This window comes from Rutilus rutilus (assembly GCF_951802725.1).
Source record: "Rutilus rutilus genome assembly, chromosome: 13".
Lineage (NCBI taxonomy): Eukaryota > Metazoa > Chordata > Actinopteri > Cypriniformes > Leuciscidae > Rutilus > Rutilus rutilus.
The window spans coordinates 30,184,286-30,205,171 of NC_140218.1; the positions used below are offsets into that span (position 1 = coordinate 30,184,286).

The following is a 20,886-nucleotide window of genomic DNA, read 5'->3' on the forward strand; positions in this document are numbered from 1 at the left end:
TAAAACAATATTTTGAGGTTTATTTCTTAAGTAACTATATAGCTTTTTTTACGCTTGCTGACCAGCGATTTATAATAAAGGGAGCGTTCTTGCGTCGTCGTGATTATCGTGTATGTGTTCCTGCGTCGTCCACACACCCATACAGCCGTTCACTGGCATAAACATGATACCCGAGCTGATAAAAATACGGAAGTGATTCAATAATAATGTATTAACAGTGAAGTGAACATGTATGATGTGAAGGCTCGGCGGGAGGTGATGAAGGTGGTCATGTGACGCGGCTCTCGTGAAGGTGCGGGGTAAAGGTGACACACACACAGTCAGACAGAAGAGCGCAGGACTTCACACACCTCTCTCCTACCGACAAACAAAAATAATGTCCATTAGCAGGAAAAACTGGTCTGCTTTGTCAACGTAAGTAGATTTAAATATATATTAAGCGTTAATTTGGTTTGGTCCGGTTAGTGGTTTTGCGGTTTCCAAAAAAAAATGTGTCTGTACAGGTTGCAGAAGCAGGTGTCCATGGATGTTTAACTTACAACTATCATAACTATCACTGTAATGCAATTATTTACTATGGTTTTTTTTTTCATTTTTAAGAAAAAAATAATAATGAAAACCCCACCGAAACGGAAGAATAGTAACTTGTAAAAGAATAAACACACCGAGTTTCCTTTCCCAGAAATATAGTTGGCTACTGTAGCACCCACGGTAAAGCACTTCCAATGTAATATACACTTAGAGTCATCTTGATATGTAGCAAGTCATGTGCATGTTGGCTGACAACTTTATGACTAAAATAAAAACTGAAAGTATTAGTCTAGACTGGACATGGACTTGAAGTTGGTGATGATGCAGGTTGTGTTTATTTTGACAGCTAGTAATGCATTCATATCCAGAGTAATGTCATGCTTTCAGACTAAATGCAGTGAGTATCTTTGAACCAAATCAGAGCTTGAAAAACCTGTTATTGCACAATGAAACACTGTTTTCAAACTGAAACACAATAGTCCACCTCTGGGATATATCATCATGACCTTTGATCGTATTGCATCTTTCTCATATTTTCAAAAAGACTGCCGGATGGATTTCAGTCGTCAGTAGCTCAGAACGTCATTTCCAATTTGTTCAGTTTGCCTGAATAGAGTTTTAAATAAGTCAGATGAAAAGTTTGATTTTTTATTTTTTATTATAAAAATCTATCTATCTATCTATCTATCTATCTATCTATCTATCTATCTATCTATCTATCTATCTATCTATCTATCTATCTATCTATCTATCTAGGCTATCTATCTAGGCTATCTATCTATCTATCTATCATCTGTCTGTATGTCTGTCTGTCTGTCATCAGCATCAATAGTCACAGAAAAGTGGAATGAAAAATCATGTATGTTTAGATATGTAGGGAAAGTCTGAATGGTTAGTGCTAGAATATAATAATTCTATGTTTAATATTAATGCCTGTTAAATGTGTGCTGTGTTTGATCTTCAGGCTGGCTCGACAGTGGACTGTGGAGGATGACGAAGAGGTGGAGAGAGAGAAGAGGAGGAAGACCAGGGAGTCTACAACAGACACGGATGAAAGTCCCACTGGAGAGACTGAACCACAAACCAGTAGGTGCGAGAACAATAAAAGGACCGAAATTACACCGAAAACACAACTTTAGGCAACTTTCATTTGCAGTGCATTAATGCGTTCTACTGTGTGTCCACTTCAACTTTCTTAAGAACTGTAATCAGCTTTAAACTGATAAGACTCTGATATACAGTATATCAAACTAAATGCAAATTTTATGTTAAATATTTGCATGAAGCAATTGACCTTACAGAACACCGGGATGAGCGCTTTTAGAAAACTATAGATAAAGGTTTATGGTATCATAAATTTGAACATGAATATGATCTACATGTAATGTTGTAATTTGGTCTCATAATACCATACATGAACACTGTCCATGTTTATGTAGAAAAGCAGATTGCCCAAAATAAAAGTCTTGTCTGATAAACACGTTTACAAGTATATTCTCATGTACCAGAATCTCTCCCAGTGGCTTAAAAGAGTGATGAATCTATCAAAGTACAAAGACAAATTCTGCCCCCCATGGAGTGGAACAAGAAGATCATGTAAATTTAATAATGCTGTGTTTAGACATGTCTGCATCCCCTTGTGAAAAAGAAGTGCGCTTAATTGTATTGAATGCCTTAACCTCTTAATCTTAAACCCAGTACGAATGCATGGAAATAAATGTGAAAAAGCCAAAATGACATTATATAAACACACACTTACGTAATGTTTCCAGTGTTAGCGGGCCTGCTGATGATGGCGACTCCGGTGGCGGTATGGTCCAGCTGCAGATGGACTTTGTGGAGATGTTGCGAGTCCGTGATGAACGCCGGAGGATGAGGCACGTTGAAACGCTGAGGAAGAATAAGGAGGAAGAGGAGGGGGGCAGCCTGGACGCAGAGCCCCATGTGGAGCTGCTGGGGGAAAAGGAGGATGAGGAACTCACCAAGAACATCCAGCATCTCGTGGAGACCTTCATGTCACCAGAACCTCCCACCAACACCAGAGACACAGAGACACAGGAGAAGGTAGGAAAACACTAGAGAAGTGATTCTCAACCTTTTTGATTCTAAGGTCCCCAATTGTCCACAACAAAATTCGAAAGCCAGACACTCCTAGTTTCTGTGAATTAAACTTCAGAATTCCAGATGTTTTAAGAGCTGAATGTTATTCAAGGTTCCCAGTCTTTTAAACCAATGAATTTACATGACTTTTCCAGTTGATCATGATTTACTGTTTATAGATTTACAAATATTTTTTTGAAATGTAAAAGAACAGGCACACTGCTATTTCTGCCTCCAAAGAAGTTTAACAAATCACATTGTTTCAACCACATCCGGTCTTCGTCAGGCAAAGAAAACAACAAACATCAACAACCTTTATATCAACGTGAAAAAGTTGTTGATATTTGTATAAATTTCAACTTATTATAGTCTAATATGCTATTTTTACAGTTTTCTTTTGATCGAGCACCTGCTGAAGTGACGTTTGGATACTAATTTGAATTCATACAAATATTTTTTACAATTTCTACCTGATAAAATATTCAGAACATAATTAAAAAAAAAGTTCCCTTGGAGTGCTAGGATTTTATAAATTGGTATGACATTTCCAGGTTTGGAATTCATTCTTCTGAAGTACAATCAAAATTAGGCTACCTTATATATCCATTTTTCCCCCAAAAATAGCTAGGACCAGCATTTTCGATCATTTTCACAAAACCTTCATGGCCCCCAGAATATTTTGTTGTATAAATATTTGAACATACAATATACCCAGAGAGCAACATAGTGTCGGCCCAGAGCCAGCCCAGATCTGGTACACGTGGATGCCACACGTACCAGATGTGGGCCGGATCTGAGCCGACACTATGTTGCTGTCTGGGTATCAAAAGAAAGAACAGAACCTCTTCTTTAAAAAAAATATTCTAGCTTCACGCATTCTTTTTATCAACACTTGAATATGGGTAAGTTTCATTAAAAAAAGCAACATTTTAAACAAAAAAAAGCTAAGAAAACCATGTTTTGTCAAACACTACTTCCGTAATGGATTCAGAACGATAATCAAAACATAAATGAAGTAGATCGAGTAAATCAAAGCTTCACAGTCTTAAACCTCATCCTCTGTCGACATTTCATTCAGTAAAGAAAGGTGGTTTTAATTTAAGTGCTGTTTAATAATCACGCTAGCTTACATGTGCGTTAGCAATGCTTCTGTTTCCGTTTCTGCTTCTTCTTCACTTGTTTTTGGATCCATAGATTCTGTACTCTTTCAGAAGATGCACAATAGCGCCCCCCAACAGTATTACAGTGAAAACACAGATTGCCGGAAAATACTGTCAATGGAGGGGAAGCGTTGTCATAAATGACGGAAAATTCCTTCAATGGCAGGGAAAGAGTTAAGATATTTACAAATCTCTTCACAAGACTTGGGTTAAACCACTCAATTAATTATTTTTACTATGCCTTTCCCTTTCAATGGAACTCGAGCTGCTTCGAAATGCTGTGGGAACGCCTCTGCGTGATTGCGTCATGAAGCACGTATGAAACCAGTCCAATCGCGTGACGGAACGTCATGTGACGTCATCGACCAGGAAACTATAAAGCACACCTGAACCAAACAGCGTCAGCTTCTGTGTCTTCAGCAAGCGCTCTATGTGAATCTATGTCCCTGATGTTTTAGTCTGTCTTAGAATTTGCTAGGCAGGAGTTTTCTCCCATAAATATATATATATAAAAAAAGCTTTATAATGGTGAGCGAACAACATTTCAATAGTGTGTTCATCCCTACCCAATCTACATCACGGGTGGGGATGCACATGTATTGTGTGTTGTTCGTTTAGGAGCGCAGCACGTTCAGTCAGCCCTCGAAGGGGCTGAGTATGAGCATTGTTGTGAGACAGTAGAGAATGCTGTGCTCCCGCCGATCGCTCTTTGAGGAGGGCGACTCGGCTCGTGTTCCTCACGTCCCGCTTCTGCTGTGGCAAAGCAGCGGCTCAAGTCATGGGCTTTGCAAATGGATCTGGCAGAGGGGTTAGAGATGGGCTTCGCCCTTTCTCTGCCTTCACCTGCCCAGGTCCAGTGTCTCATCTCGGGGTCGGAAGCACGTTACTTCCACCCCGAATGAGGCACCGGTACTGCAATTATCCAGTTCTGAGGAGCTGAATGTTGTAGTTATCGAAACAGACTTGCCACTTCAAGTGAAGCAAACAGCCTTTTGAATCGTGTGTCCCTCCCTGCCCTCACTACATTACATTATGTTAAAGTGTTTGTTTGGGGGCGGTGCATGCACGTCAATGTGGGCTGACAGTTTCAGTGTGGGCTGACAGTTTCAGCCCAAGGTCTGTGGCAGGACCATCATCTCTCATGGTATATCAACTGTATAGAAATGTTGGCGGTGTTCAAGGCTCTGAAACACTTCCTCCCAGACCTGAGGGGCCATCATGTGCTTGTTCGGTCAGACAACACATCGGTGGTCTCCTATATAAACCATCAGGGGGGTCTGCAATCGCGTCCCTTATACAAGCTGGCTCACCAGATCCTCCTGTTGGCCCAGGGGAAGCTACTTTCGTTAAGAATGATATATATCCCAGAGTACTTAAATCAGGGGGCAGACATCCTGTCGAGGCAGGGGCCAAGGCCTGGGGAGTGGAGACTCCACCCCAAGGTGGTGGAGCTCCTTTGGGAGAACTTCGGTCGAGCCGAGGCCGACCTGTTCACATCCCAAGAGACCACACATTGTCACTGTGGTTCTCAATCAGCCATCCAGCCCCTCTGGGGTTGGATGCCATGGGGCACAAATGGCCGAGGTCACATGTTTACGCATTTGTATTTGTATTTTTATTTATTAAGCACAGATAAACACAACAGCAGTTGAACCATAGTGCTGTACAAAGTAGATAAAACAATGAAAGGACACAAACAAAAAATAAAAGGAAACGGTACAAAATAAAATCAGCAAAGTTAACATACAAAGTTTAAAAAGCCAAAGTAAAAAAATAAGATTTCAATTTAGATTTAAACTCATTAACAGAATTTGACGTTTTCACAGATAAGGGGAGACTGTTCCATAGCCTAGGCCCCACTATTGCAAATGCACGATCACCTCTTGCCTTTAACCGTGATCTAGGCTGAGACAAAGAGCAGTTTTTTATGGACCTGAGACAGCATTGTGAGACCGCATTTTGTGGACCTGAGACCTGATTTCCCCCGAATATTCTGCTCCCAGGAGTTCTGGGAAGGGCTCGCCAGGATGGGGTCAGTCTACTGCTAGTAGCCCCGTTCTGGCCACCCCGAATATGTTTGTAGACTTAGTGTCTTTCCTCAACGGCTCTCCTCTGGAGATTCCGATCAGGAGGGACCTACTCTCTCAGGTGAGTGGGTTGATCCTTCACCCCCGCCCAGAACTGTGGAAACTGTGGGCTTGGCCTCTGAGGGGGCCTAGCTCATAAGTTCTGGTCTCTCAACTGAGGTTGTTGAGACCATTCTCCACTCCAGAGCTCCGTCCACAAGGAAACTGTATGCCTTGAAGTGGAGACCTTTCACTTCCTGGTGTGGAGAGCACCAGCTGGACCCAGTTAACTGCCCAGTGGGTGCAGTGCTGGAGTTCCTGCAGGAGCACCTCTCCACAGGGTTATCCCCCTTCACACTGTACGTGGCGGCACTAGCTGCTTACCACGTCCCTTTGAGTGGAGTATCTTTGGAGAGACACCTACTAATAACTTGTTTTCTTTTGTGGCACTTTGAGGCTGAGGCCAGCAGTCCGCACGAGGGTGCCGACATGGGACTTGGCTGTTGTACTAGAAGGCCTCTCCCTAGCTCCATGCAAGCCCATTGAGGAAGTTTCAGAAAATATCTCTCTAAAGAATGTCTTTCTCCTCGCTATTTCGTCTCTCAAGACAATTGGAGACATTCAAACACTTTCGGTGTCTCCCTCGTGCATGGAATTTGCTCCTAGTATGGTAAGGGGTTTTCTTCACCCTAAGACCAGGTTATGTTCCTAAAGTTCCTACTAATACTGTAAGACCTTGAGTACTGCAGGCCTTCTACCCTCCTCCGGACGTCAGACCTAGATAAACTTTATCTGCTCTGCCCGGTTAAGGCCTTAGATGCTTACGTCCACAGAACTGTGGAGAAAGTCTGAACACTGTTTGTTTGCTTTGGGGTACCCACAAAGGGGTTCCCAGCATCTAAGCAGAGGATGAGCAAGTGGGTGGCCGAGGCCATCTCACTTGCTTATGAGTCGGCCAGTCAGCCTTCACCTTTGGCTGTACGGGCCCACTCCTCTAGGAGTATGGCTGCACCAATCCAGGGGTGCAGGTGCTTTCACCTAGATGTGCACATTGATTTCACACAGACGGACACTCGCTCTTACGTATGTAACCCTAGTTCCCTGAAGAGGGAACGAGACGCTGCGTCACCCTGCCATACTCCTGGCATGCCCGTGATCGACTTGCTTCAGCTTATCAAGCTGACGCTGTTTGGTTCAGGTGTGCTTTATGGTTTCCTGGTCGATGACGTCACATGACGTTCCGTCACGCCATTGGACTGGTTTCATATGTGCTTCATGATGCAATCACGCAGAGGCGTTCCCACACTGTTTTGACACAGCGTCTCGGTCACTCTTCAGGGAACTAGGGTTACATACGTAACCGAGACGTTATGAACTCCTGGTTATCTGGACTTTCAATGGATGGACAAAAAAATAAAAGCAAATATCTGGATATGTATTTTGAAGATTAACCAAAAACAGGTTTGGAACAACATGGGGATGAGTAAATGATGACAGAATTCTTGGCTGAATTTTGACAGAATATATCCTTACATCACACGTAGAGTCTGATGTAAGATATTCTGTCAAAATTCAGCCAAAAATTCTGAATTTAGTTGATGGACTCTATCTATCACTATTACCACTGGGCTTCGTACGGTTTGGTGTTTGTTGGTAGAACAAATACTTTGCCATTAGCTGGCAGCAATTATGAATAACTTCTTTAAATAAACCAACTAAAAGCTTAGAATGTTTTGGCATAGCATATTCTTTGCAAAGGCTTGCAACCTGAATTGGGATCTTGTTTTTTTGATAGGGTTATGCATCAGTTCTCACAGCAGGGGAATATTAATGTTGCAAATGACATTGTAGCACTACTCATTAGGTTCTATATATAGTAGGCCAGTGGCAATGAAATAGTCATGTTGTATCAAGCTGATGGAAGTCAACGAGACATCAACGTCTCATTATGTTTGTCATTCACAGAAAAGTTCAAATGAACTTGTTTTGCAATGGATTAATAATAAAATAATAAAAACCCTGTCTCCGCTATCCACTCAGAGTTTGTAAGTTGTCACTTCCACACAGTGTACATCTGACAGGTTTCATCATGTGGCTAGGGGTCAGAGGTCATCTGCTTGCTTTGAAGCTGTCTCCTGTTATACCACCTGTGGAGTGTGTACTTAATCATCTACAGGATTAACAGAAAGAGCTGTGGGAGGCCCAGTTTCCCTTACACACACCTACATGACCAAGACATGAGAGAACATGAAGTCATTTGACCCACTTCTGAAGTGTGCTGTGAGAGATTTAAAAACAAAAATGAGTTCTCAGCCAACAACATGTAATGCTCAAGGACTATTGAAGTTTCAGTAGTAGCACTATAGTTTACAGTCCTGTTCATACTATATACTTATTGTAGTAAATACAAAAACTGGCTAATAACTAGTTACTAACTCTGAAACTACCCTAAACGTAACCTTAGCCCACGTAGTTACCTTATATTAACAGTACTTGGTACATGTAAGTAAAGTGCTACAGAAGTTTGAATTAAAAGACGTTCATTTTAATGAAACCGCAGTCTTTCACTGTGAATTATGAATTCTAGCTTGATTTATCTTCTTATGTTAGTATAAAGCAATGCTAACAGCATCTACCCAAAAATAGCAATTTTAACCAATAGTTGTAAAGATTTCAGTGATCTCAATACAAATGTGCTTGAATGTGAAAGTAAGAGATATTCTCAGTAATTGGTTGTCAATTCACTTCACATTTTAAATTTAAGGTTGACAGTATATCCAAAAGCTCACAGTACACAGATAGAGATATTTTTATTTCAAATGCTGTTCTTTTGATACTTTTATTCATCAAAGAATCCTGAGCAAAAGTTTCACGGTTTCCACAAAAACATGAAGCAGCAAAACTGCTTTCAACATTGATATTAATAAGAAATGTTTCTTGAGCATCAAATCAGCATATTAGAATGATTTCTGAAGGATCATGTGACACTGAAGACTGGAGTAATGACTGGACTTGACTATATTACAATACAAAAATAGTTATTTTAAAATGTAATGTTATTTCACAATATTACAGTTTTTACTGTATTTTTGATCAAATGAATGCAGCCTTGATTAACATAAAAGGCTTCTTTGAGAAATATAAAAATCGTACTGACCCAAAACATTTGAACGGTAGTGTATTTATCAGAATATAGTCATTTTTGTTGGAAATTTACAGTAAAAGTGATTTATATATCTAACAATCTAATGATGTTTGCTTTATCCAATCAACAAACTGCACAATTGTACAAATGAAAGTTTTGTACAAAACACAATTGGTAATTACTTAATCTTAATTTAATTTACATAATTTTTTTTTTTATGTGGAATTTGATGGATGCAAACCAAAAGATAAGATCACATTGATACAATGATACATCTGGCAACAGTGCAAAAATAGCTTCCTGTTATAACAGCCAAGTTATAAGATATGTGTATAAGATCACACTTAAAGGAGAACTCGGTAACTCTAGCGAACTCTAGTCACTTCTTCGCTGATTTTCCCTTTTGTTGTCACATGTTTTCCCCACAAGCTCCCCCTACAGCTGTGGGAGGGCGTATATTTCACAACACGGTCGTAAAAAACTCACTTGCGGCGGCCTCCTCCCCCTCTCTACCACTGCTCATGTGCGTTTGTTTTGATCGGAGCAAGCCAATTGTATCGTGTGGAGCTATGTCTACCGAGGTGGGTAATCTGGTAATACATCATACATGCGTGTTTGTTTATGTCGAATTGCCGTAAAGCAATTTGTGTTTCGCGCTCGTTCTCATTCTCGTTCTCGCTTCTCACGAGACTTCCAATTTCTATCTTGCCGGGACGGTAGTCCCCAAGTTGCAAGGTTGGTTTTCCGCCTGGGAACGCTGGGGGGAGCGGGGAAAGTCACCAATATCACCAGAACAGGTTGTTTAACCATCCAAATGATTTCTAGACAGTTTTATTACGTTAAAAAAGTTACCAAGTTCTCCTTTAAGTTATAAACTCACATAATGAGACAAATGATGTGATGCTGCACAATAATTGCAAATACACGTGTGCCTAACAACACCACTCAATAACAAATTCTTCTTCATCTTGATACATTCCCAGCACAAAGTAATCCTGCACAATATCTAGCGTGGTGTGGCGACACAATATTAACACAATTCTTCCATCGCATCATTTTCGGTTACATACTCAATTGCATTTTTGTCTTTTTGCAGCGAGAAAATGGAGACACGAACCAAGATGCAGCATCAAAAAACTCCCAAGCTCCCTCAAAAGCATCCCGAAAGTTTGTGAGGTACTTACATTTCTTTTATGTTATACTTATTTGAATTGGCGTGAGATGTTGGTTGGACTCACTGTCATGTAAACCCAGCTCTTTTATCATTTCTGTCACTGATGACATTAATGTTTGTAGTTGTGCTGATTGCCATCATGAAAGCCCTGCTCAAATTGATGATTCTGTTCTCTTTGATCAGCTCTCTCTCCATGTCCTTTGATAAGAGTCCCTCATCACCCTCAGCAACCAGCAGACTGGTTTCTCCTCTGAGCCCCAGGTCTCCGCCCCCTCAGTCTCCAGGGGCGGAGCCACCACACAGCCCTGCCCACTCAGGCTCTGTGAGCCCCGCATCCAGCGGAGACACAGCGGTGAGACAAACACAGACTCCCACAGACAGCACAGCTGTTTTGTTTAGTATCGTTTCCCTGCAAAACATACTGTGATGATACCATGGTGCAATGATAGTCACACCATGATACCAATGGCATTTATATGGAACTTCAAAGAATAGCATAGTATTACCATGGTACATCTGAAGTAGAATGATATCAGGGCTCCCTCTTGAGGAACGCTGACGCTATGGCACTTACTGTAATGGCTGTAATGCACCTGTGGCCAACAGAAGCAGCAGATTTTCACAGATATGATAAATGAGCAAGGGGATCAACAAGGAAACACTCATCCTTGTGAAAAAGAAGTGCACTATGTCTATAAATCTATACATTTATCTTAAATTTATATATTTTTTAAAACCTGCACTTGCAGATAACATAATATTAATGACATAAAAGGCAATTTAAATGCATTTAAAGATCATTTACTTTCATGACACTTTGTAATAATGTCAAATTAAAAGTTTTACTTTAAAGCACATTTTTAAATCATAGGTTTAATATTTTTGTCATGCTTTAAAAATGTAATTATTTTGATGTGTTGACTAATTAATTATTAATTTATAATTGAATATAGTGTGTTATTCAATATCACATTTAAATGAAATATATTTTAAATGTACTAAATTGCAACTTTATTACAAATGTGTAATTACAAATATATTTAAATATAGCATTAGTGTATATTTTATAAGAACAATAGTATGAAATGAAATTACATATAAAGATGTACAGTACATAAGTGAGTCGAAAAAGTGCTCTAATTGCATTTAATATACATTTTAATATAATTATTTTTTATTTAATTGTTATAACATGTAATTAAGTGTCTGTAAACATCACATTCATAAGTATATTCTTTTTAAAGTGTATTATTTCTGTAATAAGAACACAATAAGGGCACCGAGTTGTCATTTCTCTTCTATTTATTATTTACAGGGTTTACAACCACATTCAGCTGAATTAACTGCAGAATAATTTAGGCCAATTCTAGAGATTATTTATCATTTTTTTTATTGATGATATTTGTGTAAAACATTACGCATTCTCTTACTAGCTCATTTTGTTTGCATGTATGCACAGAGACATGAAAATGGGTCACCGAGCAATTTCGAACCAGCTGCGAAACCTGCGTTCACACGGCAGAGCTCCAGAACGGTGTCCTTCAGGGTAAAGCTCTCATTTTACTATATAAATACATCCGAGATAATTTAGCATGAGAGTAAATATATGTCACACAGTGTCAACATTTGCATTGCATATGGAAAGGATAGCAAGCCTGTCAAATTTCCTTGTGTCAATAATAAACTTTAAGTGCTACGTCATGTACTTCATAATTACAGCGAGGACATTCATACACCTGCTTTTCATTATTTATGCCATGTGCTGTGAGGGAGGACTAATTTGTTAAATATTTGACTAACTGAAAGAGCAGATAAGACAGTACTGCTTTGCGCCTCACTGTCATAATCTGTTTCAGATGATGAAGAAGAAGGAGGAAGACAACATGCCGTTACAGAGAAGGTACTGTACTGAGCAACACACACTGAGATTGATTGAAATGTGCATTTGGCTTTGGAAATGTGCAAGTTTCCCTTGCACTTGTAGTGTATCTCAAATTTTAACAGTATATTTGAAAAAATAAACTGTACTTGCAGATAATATATTGTAATATTAATGAAATAAAAGGCCACTTGACTGTTAAGTCACTTAATAATAATGACAAATTAAAAGTTTTACTTTTAAGTACATTTAAATCATTGTTTTAATATTATTTTGTCGTGCTTTAAAGAAGTACACTTATTTTGATGTGTTGACTAACATACTAAAGCACATGTCAAAGTACTTGATTTTAATTTTAACTGTAGTCTGTTATTTGATATTACATTTAAATGTACTAAACTGCAACTTCAGCATTACAATTGTGTTAAATGTTTTTCAATACATGACATAAGTTTCTTTGTTAATGTTAGTCAATAAAAATCCAGCTGTTCATTGTTTGTATATGTTAGTTCACAGTGCATTAACTAACAAATTCAACCTTTGATTTTAATAACATATTAATTTAATATTAACTAAGATTAGTAAATGCTATAGGCATTTAACTAATGTTAAATAATGAACCGTAACGTGTTATCCATATAATTAAGTGTCCAAAAACGTTATATTTAATTTGCATTTAATGAATATATTATTTTTAAAGTATATTATTTCCTTTAAAAGTTTGCTCAAATTTACTTCTTTTTTCACAAGGGTATAGCTAAATTTTTTAAGAAACTAACTAGAATACAAATTTGTACCATGAACAAAGAATATTCTTGAGTGTGAACTGAATGTAATGTTTTCTGACACTTAATTGCAAAAGGGAAATGTATTAATGTACAGTGCATGTCTAAAGTTTGGAAACATAGTATTTTATGGTGTTTGAGTGACACATACATGTTCCTATTGTTTATACGCAAGGTATTTTAACGGTATGAAGATTTACTTTGACCAAACAAATATAGAAATGTACAGATGTTGGCATGTAATTATGTCACGTTCCACTTCACAGGTTTCTGTTTGTATTTGAAGAACATGCTAACTCATTATATACATGTACAGACTGTGATTAAATGTGATTTAATTCATGCATTAAAAACAATGATTAAATGCAATTATCTGAACTTTAGAGTGCTTTACCTGCTTATTAAAAAAAAAACTGCATTTTATGTACTAGTAATGACCTTCAGAAAATATTACTTTCTGAATACGGTAGCTTTTTAAAATAAATGATATATGTTAACATTAGTTCATAAGTATTTGAATTAGGCTTCTACGGTCACGAGTGACACAAATCTGCACTGACTTCCCCTCTTTTCCCTTCCCCTTCCCCTTCAATCTGATCCACAGTGCCAGTGTGCGGATAGCAGCAAAGACCATTGAGTCCAATAAGGTAAAGCTATCAAAGACACATTTACTGTAAAGCTACTGTATATAGTCACACAAACACATCTTCAGTCCAGACTCAATCCCATATAAGCTTATTCTGGATGTTTCTGGCCCACAGAGCTCCAACCAAGAGGAGGAACAGCAGACCCCATTTCAGAGGAAGTGAGTGCGTCTGTATTACTACATTTATAGTCTGTGTTGTAGCTGCAGTAAAATAAGGGTGTGATGAATGAAATGCTGTCTGTGCTGTTTCAAAAGCTCCCGACAAAGATTGTCATCTCGCACCATTCAGGAGAAAATGGAACGACTGGCTCAAGCCTCACAGGTCTGAATCTCATCACAGCATCATCTGAAATTACAAAACAGTTGCCACTTTTCCACACTTTTCATTTCATTGACCAGTTGTTCAAAGAGTTTCAGGCCTTTTTTTGCGAACAGTGCCAGATATCGATGAATGAAGACAAAGAAATCACGTTTAAGGAATGGATTTTGATTTTGTTGCTCTTTCCAACTTTCAGAAATGGGAAATATCCAAATCGCCAACAGTTCCTAAGACTGTGGGATTAGTGGACGAGGTGCAAAGGAAGAGGGAGCTGTTTGAGAAAGAACAGGAGGGATCAGATAAAAGCCATGTGCTCTCCAAACAGGTGATGACCATTTCACTGTCAGAAAAAAACCTAACATATTTAAGCTCATCTTAACTGATCAATCAGTCATTTGTTAATATCATTTACTTTGTTTCAGGAATTGCGCAATTTTTCTTCAGGAATCTCTGATCGAATTAATCGCTGGGTTCAGAAGCAATCATTTACTGTGTCATCATCTCATAGTCCTTCGGTAAGTGCTGTGTTATGGAGGAGAAATGAGCTTACATTTTGTTTAAGCTGAAAAGCATCACTATTTTTTATTTACACCATTCAAAAGTTTGGGGTCGGTAATATTAACTCTCTTATGCTCATCGAACCTGCATTTATTGGATCAAAAATACAGTAAAAACAGTAATATTGTGAAATATTATTACAATTTAAAATAACTGTCTTCTATTTGAATATATTTTACAATGTAATTTATTCCTGTGATCAAAGTTGAATTTTCAGCATCATTACTCCAGTCTTCAGTCACATGATCCTTCAAAAATCATTCTAATATGATGATCTGATGGTCAAGAAATGTTTCATTATTATCAATGTTGAAAACAGTTGTGCTGTTTTATATACAGTCATACCTGTTCAACTGCTTGTTAATGCAAATATTTCTAATCAGCCAATCACAACTGCATTTAGGCATGTAGACATGGTCAAGAAGATCTGCTGAAGTTCAAACTGAGCATCAGAATGAGAAAGAAAGGTGATTTAAGTGACTTTGAATGTGGCCTGGTTGTTGGTGCCAGACGGGCTCGTCTGAGTATTTCAGAAACTCTTGATCTACTGGGATTTTCACACACAACCATCTCTAGGGTTTACAGAGAATGGTCTGCAAAGAGAAAATATCCAGTGAGCGGCGGTTCTGTGGGTGAAAATGCCTTGTTGATGCCAGATATCAGAGGAGAATGACCAGACAGGTTCAGCTAATGGAAAGACAACAGTAACTCAAAAACTTGTTACAACCGAGGTCTGCAGAAGAGCATCTCTGAACACGTCAAAGCTTGAAGCAGAAGAGCTACAGCAGAAGAAGACACACCGGTGACACTCCTGTCAGATGAGAACAGCAAACTGAGGCTACAATTCACACAGGCTCACCAATAGAAGATTAGAAAAATGTTTCCTGGTCTGATGAGTCTCGAGTTCTGCTGTGATATTCAGCTGGTCAGGTCAGAGTTTGGCATGAAAGCATGGATTCATCGTGCCTTGTATCAGCGGTTCAGGCTTCTGCTGCTGGTGTAATGGTGTGTGGGATATTTTCTTGGCTATTTTCTAAACTATTTCCAGGGGCGGACTTTACCATTAGGCAAAGGTCGGCAATTGCCTTGGGCCCCAAGCTACCTAGGGGCCCCCAAAATGCCCCATTAACTTATGCTTACGTTTTTTTTTTTTTTTTTACTTTTCGCAAATTATATTTCTAAATCTCCATTTGCGAAAAATGGCATCAAATCATTAGTCGCAGAAAGGAGGGGGCCCCCCACCTCACTACATTGGACTATTCCATTATCTCACGCATCTGCGAAAGTGACAAGGCTGTATTGCGACAAAAAACGAAAAAGAAGTGATTGACAGAGTGTACAGAGTACAGAGTAAAAACGAAGCGAAGCTACCCAAGCGGTGCTGAAAAAAGGAGGAAAAATTGCAGAATAAGGTAACAAACTTTTTTTGTGATGCCCGCTGACAATGACAACAACGCTAACGAAGTTACCCAAGTGTCTCAAATAAAAGAAAAAAAGACTCAGATACTGTAAGTATTTGGGAAAACTGCCAAAGATGACAAACTTTTTTATGGGTAGAAACAACAAACGTCCAACGCACAGAAAAATCGTGAAGCAAAGAGGACATAGAGACCGACAGACAAAACAGAGCAGTTTAAATTAGGTTACTTATGATATGAAAAATCTCAGCTCTCAGATTCTGTCAATTCTATTAAAAAATTCAAACAATAAATACCGTTTGGAGCTTGTAATGTGACGTGACAGATCCCTAGAGGCACGTGAACTGATCATCTTCGGTAATAACTTACCAAAATGTACATTCCTTATTCATAATATCGACCAATCAGTGTTTTTCAACCGCGGAAAGAGGTAAGCTGACCAGAGAACAATCGTCACATAACGTTTAACCTAACATTACCTCAGGAAAGCCATTTACTTACCATAATATAGGTAGCATGTTAGTTGACTAGAAAAATAAGATATAAAGAGTATTTAGCTAAATATGTGTACTATATTATTTATTTAGTATATTGTTTACTTATAATTTAATTATAATAAAAACGCATTATGTTTAATTTTAGTTATTTTTAACCTTAAATAATACCAGCTGATATGGCTGTCTGTATGTTCACATGCAGCATTATGTGAGTTTTTTTTTTTCTTGAGAAAAATTAACTCCTATCTTGTGTACCTAATATGTATACAAATGAGTCAATATTGAATCAAATCACAAGAATTGAATCGAAATGGTGAAATTTGTCAAGCAAAAAAAAAAAAAAAAAAACAGAGCTTACCAGAAATTGTACCATGTAAACATTGTAACGTTTCTGTTTAGGAGTGAATAAGTGTATGCAAGGTTTAAAGGGGAAGTTTTATTTCTCCTCTCCAACCTTTACCTGCCTATTCACCATTCAGTCTGTAAAAAAAAGATTTTGCTCTCTTTTAAAGGAGCAGTGTGTGATTTTTAGATGTCACAATATGTCGATCTTCATAGAAGGGGGTTCCCGCGGTTGTGTAGATATAAATGACTCATTCTAAGGTAATAAGAACATAACGGTTCAGGTCTTTATACACCACTGAAAACATAGTTATGGATCTTATATTGCATGTCCGTCAATAGATCCTCATAATATGACACATTGCACCTTTAAAGATCGGATGGGGGGCCCATACATACCTTCGCCTTGGGCCCCCAATTTGCTAAATCCGCCACTGACTATTTCCACTGTTAGACGGTAGGGGGCGCTATTACACATCTTCTGAAAGAGTACAGAATCTCCTGATCAAAACACATGCGAAGAAGAAGCAGGAACAAACAATAGCATATGAGAGCAGATGCGTTTCAAAAACGCTGGCGGGGAAAGAGTTAAACACAGCCGACCTGAGTATAGTTGCTGATCATGTCCATCCCTTTATGACCACAGTGTATCATCTTCTGATGGATACTTCCACACTCGTCACAAAGCTCAAATCATCTCAAACTGGTTTCTTGAACATGATAGTGAGTTTACTAAACTCAAATGGCCTCCACAGTCACCAGATTTGAATCCAATAGAGCAGCTTTGGGATGTGCTGGAACAGGAGATAACAGCCGACAAATCTGCAGAAACTGCCTGATGCTTTCATGACAACATGGACCAAAATCTCTGAGGGATGTTTCCAGCATCTTGTGGAATCTCTGAGTCTGCCATGAAGAATTCAGGCAGTTCTGAAGGCAAAAAGGGTGATCATAAAAAGACAAATAAAAAATGATATATACTGTACACGACCGGTCAAAAGTTTTAGATCGGTAAGATTTGTAATGTTTTTTTAAAAGTCTCTTCTGCTCATCAAGGCTGCATTTATTTGATTAAAAATACAAAAAAATTATAATAATATTGTGAAATATTATTACAATTTAAAACAGTTATTTTCTATGTAATATACAGTAACGTGTAATTTATTCCTGTCTAATTAATGTAATCATTCTAATATGCTGATTTGATGCACACCAAACATTTCTGATTATTATCAATGTTGAAAACAGTTTTTTACATTTTTATTTCAGGATTCTTTGATGAATCGAAAGCTCAAAAGAACAGCATTGATCAAAAGTTACAGTAAAGACATTTATAATGTTCAAAAATATTCTATTTGAAATAAATGCTGTTCTTTTGAACTTTCTATTCATCAAATAATTCTGAGAAAAAAATTGTACACAACTGTTTTCAACATTGAAAATAATAATGAATGTTTTTTATCAGAATGATTTCTGAAGGATCATGTGACACTGAAGACTGGAGTAATGATGCTGAAAATTCAGCTTTGATCAGAATAAATTAAAATATATTCAAATAGAAATATATATTTTTTTTTTATCAAATAAATGCAGCCTTGGTGAGCAGAAGAGACTTCTTTTAAAAACATTAAATAATTTTTGATGTATGATTTCCCAGAAGGCTCCTCTTCCACACTAGGTCACTGAACACTGTTCTTCTCCAGTCTTCGGCTTGGTGGCAGTATTACACTTTCACTGAGCCAATTTCGTAAACTCAGTTGACCTTGTTAGTCATCACACAAATATGTGTCATGTATCTTATGAATGTGGAATGATCTGCACCTAGGGAATAATTATACATTATAGCGACACAAGGCCAAACATGTCCTCAAACAACCTTTTTCATCCCGCCTAAAGATCTACTGTAAACAGTGCAAGTTCGGGTGGAGAACAGGCTGCAATTAAAACAGTATTTAAACAGTTTGCTGTTTACGACGCTGTCTTTGTTGCAGTCAACTAGATTTTTCACAAAGAAAAGAACAATAAAACAAAAAGAAGCCTATTTTTAGGAACATAAAGAATTATTGCAATTATTTACAAATCTGTTTGCTCAAAAGTCATGAAAATAACATTGCAATGCAATGCAAAAAAAAAAAAAAAGGGTTAATTTCTCATGCAAAATATATTTTCATTATTTTGAGGCGACTCACCCAATCAGATTGCAGACTGCACTCATCAGTCACCATCAACACCTGTATATATGTTCAGTTCTGTTTCAGTTCAGTGTCCGGTATTGTCAATGTTCAGTGCGTGTTGAATTGAATCGTATACGTCTGCCAGCAACCACCCGTGACACTAATAATATATCCTGATATGTTTGTCACTTTCGTTCTTGCACAGGATCTGAGACATGTGAACATCTCCATTAAGAAAAGTCTGTTTGAAAGAGAAGAACAGGACCACAAGTGACATTCTCATGGCTGAAGGCAAAGTGAGGCGATTGTTTGTCTCTAAACAAACATGTAGAAGGATAATTGTGAACATTTCTAGTAATTCTTTTTGCATTTCAGGTTCTGATAATGTGTCTCCGCAGATTTTGAAGGAAGCACGATCGACTCTTTCAGACAGTCAGTACCAAGGATTGTCTATAAACTCCTTTCCTTCTGCTTCTTTACGTTGGTTAATTCCTCAGCACTTTTAAGGCATAGTACTGATTTACATTATTTGGGTAAATTCAAGGCTTACATAACTGGTTGTATCATTGAGAATGTGTGTACTGATGGATTGTGCAACAATTACAGTGTCTTTATAGACAGAAATTGAACATCACAAGCTCTATTTTTTTGTGCTGGTGCCAGACACTCCCTCAAACTTGATATATGCGCTGTCGATAAGTACTTTATTAGGAGGAAGAGGCGTAATCTCTGCCATAACTCATAACAGTCCAAGGTACAACTGTGATATCACGAATGTCTGTTTCAATGAACTTTCTAATATGAGCTTGATGATTCATGTTTAATAAAGCTGTTTTATGCTCTCGCTGCTGTTGTTTCAACTTGCCGCAGTTTCAATTAAGTCACAATATGGAAATGTAATTCAATGACTGAGTGGAGAAATGTGTCCTATCAAGCCCTTTGCTAACTGACATCAATCCATTCCAACTCAACCAAGCCTACATTTCCTTTTCTTTTTACTTTGTTAAAAAACTGAAAGACCTGTCATGTAATTATCTTTTCTGCCCGGAAGGGTTATCTTGTAGATGAATAAAATTTTTATACCAGTGGTTATGTCGTCTCATATTTTCAGTAATAACATGCTATAGAAATATTTGCAGTTCTATGCTTAATAATGCTTAAATGATGCAGGCCAGAGAGAATTTGAATTTGTGAACATTTTAAATGTATTTTATTTTTATTATTATTAATGGTAACACTTTAGTTTAGGGTCCAATTCTCACTATAAGTAGTTGTTTATTAGCATGCAAATTACTAGGATATTGGTTGTTTATTAGTACTTATAAAGCACATATTAATGCCTTATTCTACATCCCTTAATCCTACCAATGCCTAAACTTAACAACTACCTTTCTAACTATTAATAAGCAGTAATTAGGAGTTTATTGAGGGAAAAGGCATAGTTAATAGTTGGTCAATAGTGAGAATTGGACCTTAATCTAAAGTGTGAGCAATAATTGTATTGTTATTATTATTAGGGGCCAAGCACCGAAGGTGCGGAGGCACCTATTGTTTTCGTTCCCGTTCTTATTATTATTATTAGGGGCCAAGCACAGAATGTGCGTAGGCACCTATTGTATCTGTTGGCGTACCAAAAATAATTCTTCTTTTTCTTCCGCTCTGGGAGTCTATGGCAGCCCATAGAACCGCTTGCGGGAAAGTTATGAAATTTGGCACACTGATAGAGGGCAGACTGAACAGTCACCATAGCAAATTTGGAGTCTCCAACTCATTCCCTCTAGCGCCACCAGCTGTCCAAATTTGCACTCATGTTTATGCTAATAACTTTTGAACCACAAGGGCTAGAAACAAAATTCCCATTTCTTCTGATTCCCTAGCTCAAGACGATTCGATCGCACCCTATGACGTCATTTTCCGTCATGGAAATTTGTCCGCCATTTTGAATTTTTCGAAAAATCTACTTTTTCGAACTCCTCCTAGGCCGTTGCTCCGATTTTCATGAAAATTGAACCAGATCATCTACAGACCATGCCGACAAAAAGTTATGGAATTCAAGTTGATTCGCTTAGCAATTTTCGAAAAAACCCACAAA

The 20,886-nt window shown here is 38.0% G+C and overlaps 1 protein-coding gene across 1 annotated transcript; it reads left to right on the forward strand.

Annotated features, from left to right (window-relative positions):
* Positions 1-186: 186 nt before the first annotated feature.
* Positions 187-19,884, forward strand: lad1 (ladinin). The gene is made up of 14 exons (XM_084427884.1): positions 187-414; positions 1,496-1,621; positions 2,304-2,595; positions 10,099-10,178; positions 10,360-10,528; positions 11,636-11,722; positions 12,033-12,076; positions 13,445-13,487; positions 13,602-13,645; positions 13,742-13,808; positions 14,002-14,130; positions 14,228-14,320; positions 19,000-19,090; positions 19,170-19,884. Exons 1-13 carry the CDS (start codon positions 377-379, stop codon positions 19,066-19,068), a joined length of 1,281 nt encoding a protein of 426 aa, XP_084284010.1. The 5' UTR covers positions 187-376; the 3' UTR covers positions 19,069-19,090; positions 19,170-19,884.
* Positions 19,885-20,886: the final 1,002 nt, after the last annotated feature.

What these genes read in the sequence shown, in the direction of transcription:
- lad1 (XM_084427884.1), top strand. Translation starts at nt 377, where the DNA reads ATGTCCATTAGCAGGAAAAACTGGTCTGCTTTGTCAAC. An exon ending in CATCCAGCGGAGACACAGCG is followed by an intron (nt 10,529 to 11,635) that starts GTGAGACAAACA and finishes ATGTATGCACAG; the next exon opens with AGACATGAAAATGGGTCACC. An exon ending in CAGACCCCATTTCAGAGGAA is followed by an intron (nt 13,646 to 13,741) that starts GTGAGTGCGTCT and finishes CTGTTTCAAAAG; the next exon opens with CTCCCGACAAAGATTGTCAT.